Source organism: Citrus sinensis, chromosome 1, assembly GCF_022201045.2.
Source record: "Citrus sinensis cultivar Valencia sweet orange chromosome 1, DVS_A1.0, whole genome shotgun sequence".
Taxonomy (NCBI): Eukaryota; Viridiplantae; Streptophyta; class Magnoliopsida; order Sapindales; family Rutaceae; genus Citrus; species Citrus sinensis.
In genome coordinates, this window is record NC_068556.1 from 20450270 (window position 1) to 20455808 (window position 5539).

The window sequence follows — 5539 nt, forward strand, 5'->3', positions numbered from 1 at the left end:
AGACGCCGGTGGTTTTGCCAGCGTAAACCCTCCGATGCCTAAGTTAGCATAAGGTGTTAACATATATGTTTCCATAATATTGATTTTGATGATAACAAATAAGTTTAAGAATGATTAATCTTTTAAGCTCAAATTATTTAATATTCTTTTTAAATAAATCATTATTTTCACATTATAAATGTTTTGTATTTAATGGAAAAATGATTTTATGAAATTGATTGTTTTTATTCTTTTTCAATAAATAATTATTTTCACATTATAAATGTTTCATATTTAATGGAAAAATGATTTTATGAAATTGGTTGTTTTTCAAAGTTTATGGTTTAATTGAAAGTATTTTGAAAACTTTGAAACAAACAAGTATTGCATGAAATTTTGGTGAAGGACTTATTTGAAAAGTGTCATAGCATTTTGGGCTATAACATAATTTCATAAAGTTTTGGGATTAACAAAGCATTACTTAGAAATTCTGAAATTGGACCTATTTGTAAAGTTTCATAACGTTTTGGGCTATAGTACAGTTTTGTAAAGTTTTAGGGTCAAACTGTAATTTTGGAAAATAGTGCACTGTGCAGGTTACTGTAGCAATCACTGTAGCAAACGGCTAACCGTTTATTTAAAAACGGCTAACCGATAATTTCCAGAAAGCATGTTCTGCAAAGTATTGTTAAAATGATGATTCTGGAAACTAACGGTGAACCGTTTACTGAAAACGGTTAACCGATTATTTTCAGATTGCTAACCTTGAACCGTTTAGTAAGAACGGTTAAACCAAATTTGTTTCGTAGGTCTCTGGAAATTAACGGCGAAAGGGTAAGCCTAAACGGCTAACCGTTTATTTGAAAATTGGCCCAACGGTAACTTTGACCAGCCTAAACGGTTAACCGTTAATGGTTAACGGCGAACCGTTTTCATGCAGACAATCTATAACGGCTAGTTTTTCAGCTCCAACTATAAATAAGCTCAATTCAATTCAAACAAGAAGAATTCCAACGATCATCATTGAGCAAAATATTGAGAATACAACTTTCATTGAGCTTTAAATCTTTATATTCATCTCATTCATTCACACATTGAGCTTTCACTTGAGATCAAACACATTGTGTGAGAGGGATTCATTTGTAATCTTTTTTGTAAAATCAAGTTAAAAGATTGTAAGTGTTGGGATACACTTGGGTTAAGAGATTGGAGATAATCTCTTGTTGTAAAGGTCCATTGACACCTTGGAAGTCAATTGTAAGCGTTTGAAGCCTTGGGAGGCTAGCTTAGTGAAATCCTCAAGCCCGGTGTGCTTGGAGGCGTGGACGTAGCCGGGGATTGCCGAACCACGTAAAAATCCTTGAGTTTGCTTTCTCTTCCCTTACTCATTTATTATTGTGCTTTTATTGAATTTATTGTTTTCTAATTTATTAAGGCATTAGATTAAATTGTTGTGTGGTTTGCCTAGGATAATTTTTAAAATCCCAATTCACCCCCCCTCTTGGGTTGCCTAGTTAGTATTTCAGTGTTTACGGGAAAACAATGTAATTTGGATTTAAGAAATTTGTAAGGAAATGGTCTGGTTGCAATTTGACAGCGTTTTCCCTCTCCCAGTTTTTCTGTCTCATTCTTCGTCGATTTCTTCTTCTTTTATAGCCGCTGTCCCCACGTTTCTGTTTGCCCTTCATCCCACTTTTTTCGGGTAGTGGCAGCCCCTCATGGGACTCTAACTGCTGCGTTATGGACAAACGTGGGATCTCGCGTCTCCTGCAACGGTTATGGGAAAGCGCAACTGCCGCGATTCTGTGAGATCGTGTTTCCGCTTTTTGGGGGACGGGTATCGGCTCGGTATATACCTCTGGTCAGTATTCGTCTCTGCTCGGCTCATGTTGCCCTCTGTTCTGCTCGTACCATTTGGCTGAGGTGACTCATGCCGGGGTGGAAATAATAGCATGGCCGACCTGGTGCTTTTATTTGCTTAACACCAGTCCCCCAGTTTCTGGTCTTGTGAGTGAAATGAGTCAAGAGTAGAAACTGATTGTCAAATCTGGGCAATCCGGGGGCTTCTCCTCTGGTCTTTTGTCTACCAGGACGGACCTGAGGATTTCTTTTCTTCAGGGGAGGTTTTGACCTGAGCATGGGCCTAAATGAGCATGTCCATTGCGTATCTGGGCTTGCATCTAGCCTGGCCTCTTGTAACAGTTGGTGACGTGGCATCCCCAGACTCTTCGTATTTTGAAATTTGAAACGACGGGCTATCTGTCCTCGATGTACGGTGCGTCTCCATCACTTAAATGCTTTCATTTCCCCCTTTTCGTTTCAAATCCCTAGACTTATATCGTCATCTTTTACTACCCGTCTCTCCGTCGTTAACCTACCCTCTTTCTGAACTTTACTCACACTTCTTGCGTCCGGAGTTTCTACTTGCTGGTTCATTCTCTGTCAAGGCAGCGCTATCAGGGCCAGTTCATTTCAGGTACTGCTTTTAATCTCTTCTCTGGTTGTTGTTGATTGGGTTCCGTGTTGCCCCATTTTGTATCCGTATATTCGAGTTTTCTTTGTTTTCTTTTGGGATTCCGATATGTCAAACCGGAAGAGAAAGTTAATTGTTGATGAGGGTGGCGAAGAATCAGGGGATTCAGGCCTCAACGTGTCAATACCCACTGATTTCTTAGGTCCCTTCAGTAGTGTAGGTCCTTCCCATGGCAGGGATACCCTTGAGTATCCACGCCCCTTGGTTGCCTCTCCCTCCCCCGAACTAGAGCTTGTAGGGAATAGAGGTGGACCTGCTTCGGGCTCTGGTGAGAACCACAGCTCTGGTGGGGTTGGGATCCTTGAAGGAGTTGGTGATGGTGAAGGGAGCAGTTTCGGACCGAGCGGACCTGCTAAGAAAATGAATCTTGGCCATAGGGTGGAGGCTGATTCCTACCCTATTGATTACATAGCCTGTGCTACCACCCAAACTGACCTGTTCAAGCTTAGGAACCTCTACGACATTCCTGAGGAGGTTCTCCTTGTAGTTCCTGGGAAGGGTGACGTTCCTAGTCGGCCTCCGCGGGGGTATGTGACGATGCACCTAGAGAGTTTCAAACTAGGAGCTCGGTTGCCCCTTCAACGTTATTTTGCCAAGATATTAGGAGGTATGCACCTGGCCCCAGGTCAGCTACACCCGAACGGGTGGAGGGTTCTCTCGGTAATGTTTGTGTTGTGGGAGAGGTGCGGGTTGGAGGAGCCTTCCCTTGTTGAAGTGAAACATCTGTATCAGCTGCGGAGCAGCCCAAGGGAGGCGGGCTGGTACTACTTCATGTCCAGTTCTGCGAAGAGAAAGCCAATTACCGGTTTCCCCTCCTCGTGCAAAAATTGGAAGAACAAATTCTTCTTTGCTGGGAGAAATTGGTGTCCAGCACTCCGTTCGTTGGGTGGTGATATTTACCTTCCAACGCAGTTTGTCACCCTAGGTCGTTCATTTTTTGCCTATATTCTTTCTCAAATTGTCACTTATCGAGTTCTTTAACCTCTTTTGCTATTTCAGAGTCGTGGGGTTTGATCGGGGGGCTTGAAGATCGTCCTTTGCTTCAGGTGGAAACTGCTCTGGTGAACGCGTCTACTTGCCAAGACCTCTTGTCTCCAACAAACCTGGTCGGTTCGGGCCTAGTGGACATTGCCCCTGGAATGGATAATAAGATCATCAACGCGATGAGCAGGAAGCGTGGTCGGGCTCGGAGCAGCTCCAGCAATCCTCTTTCTCCTTCGAAGAAAACCAGCGTCGGCCCTTCCAAGGCTCCTGTCCCTGCTCTGCCCCCTCCCCCACCCCGTAAGAGTGGTGGGGAGAAAACTTCTGACAAGAGTCCTGAGGTCAGCTACCAGTCTGGGGACCGAGCTTCTCCGCTACCTTCTCGGGATCAAGCGGACTACTTGAGTCTGTATCAGAAGGATTTCAAGAAATCGGTGGGGCCCAAGATGGTGAAGGACATCGAGAGTATGAACCTCTCCGAGCTAGCTGCTTCTGTTCAGAGAGTGTCTTTCAGGCTGGCCACCGTGGTTTCGTGCTACAAGATTGGGTCCGCGCCCCATGAGAGGAAGCTCCAAGCTGACAATCAGGAATTGAAGAAGAAAGCTGACTCTGCTGATCGCTCCAAGGAGAAACTGGCTGAGCTGAACAAGCAGATTACGGAGCTAGAGGAGAAGGTTGCGGTTGCTGAATCCACTTCCTCCAAACTCGAGGGCGAGTTGGGTGACCTGAGATCTGATCTTCAGGCTACTCAAACTGAAAGGGATACTTTGAGGGTTGCCCTTGAGGAGGAAATCAAATTGTTGGGTGAGCAGCTGGCCGAGGAGAAAGGCAAATCCGCTGATGTGGATGATCTGCTGGATGCCGAGTATGATTCTGGGGTTGCCTTCTCCTACAAGTGCATCATGTCTGTGCTTAAGACAGAATATCCCGAGCTGGACATGAGCAAGGTAGAGGCCGGAGTGCAGCGGTATATGGCAGAGGTCGACCAAGTAGACAAGGAGCAGGGTGAGCAGGAGCAGGTGGAGGCTCTTTTGGATGAGGTGCCGGAGGGAGAAGCTGGGCAGCGTGTTTTTGAAGTGGGACAGGGGTCCGTGCCTCCTCCTCCCGATATTGCTGACCTTCCACCTCCCGAGATAGCTGACCCTTCACCTGCTGAGGCCGTAGATCCTCATAATCCTTAGGTCTATTTTTGTACAGACTCTATTTTTTTCATTTGCTTTGTAAACATTTGAACGTTTATGAAATTTTTTTGAATGTTCTCTATTGGCTTTCTTGTCTGGTTTTGCCTGTTGGTTCTTTAGTGCATCGAACAGGAATAGGCATCCGTTTGCCTTAGTAAAATTTTCGCAAAACTGCCTGTTGGTCTTCGGTGACTGAGCAGGAGCAGACACTTACTTGCCTTAGTAAAAGTTTCGTAAATTTAGCTGCTGGTCTTTCGTTGACCGAGCAGAAACAGGCACTTTGTTGCCTTAGTAGAATTTTTGTAGCTTTAGCTGCTGGTCTTTCGTTGACCGAGCAGAAACAGGCCCTTTGTTGCCTTAGTAGAATTTTTGAGAAATTAGCTGCTGGTCTTTGTTGACCGAACAGAAACAGACTTTTACTTGCCTAAGTGAAACTTTCGAGAAATTAGCTGCTGGTCTTCGTTGACCGAGCAGATGCAGGCACTTACTTGCCTTAGTGAAACTTTCGAGAAATTAGCTGCTGGTCTTCGTTGACCGAGCAGAAGCAGCCACTTACTTGCCTTAGTGAAACTTTCGAGAAATTAGCTGCTGGTCTTCGTTGACCGAGCAGAAGCAGGCACTTACTTGCCTTAGTGAAACTTTCGAGAAATTAGCTGCTGGTCTTCGTTGACCGAGCAGAAGCAAGCACTTACTTGCCTTAGTAAAATTTTTATTGATCTTGCTAGCAGGGGGATTTCATGCTGAATTCATCTTTATTTGAAATTTGAATGCATTACAAGAATACTGAATACATACATGTGCAGCAAAGCCATTATGCAGTTAACATAGATAACTTGTCAAAATGAGGATTTAGTAGAGCACTTTG

At 44.3% G+C, this 5539-nt stretch overlaps 1 protein-coding gene across 1 annotated transcript; it reads left to right on the forward strand.

The window, feature by feature from the left end:
- The first annotated feature begins 2560 nt into the window (after positions 1-2560).
- On the forward strand, positions 2561-4674 carry LOC127903712 (uncharacterized). The gene is made up of 2 exons (XM_052444272.1): positions 2561-3317; positions 3512-4674. Exons 1-2 carry the CDS (start codon positions 2561-2563, stop codon positions 4672-4674), a joined length of 1920 nt encoding a protein of 639 aa, XP_052300232.1.
- The last annotated feature ends 865 nt before the right edge of the window (positions 4675-5539 follow it).

Excerpts from the sequence above, each read along its gene's own strand:
- LOC127903712 (XM_052444272.1), top strand. The coding sequence starts at position 2,561 with ATGTCAAACCGGAAGAGAAAGTTAATTGTTGATGAGGGTGGCGAAGAA. Across the intron at positions 3,318-3,511 it reads GAAGAGAAAGCCAATTACCG|AGTCGTGGGGTTTGATCGGG; the intron begins GTTTCCCCTCCT and ends TTGCTATTTCAG.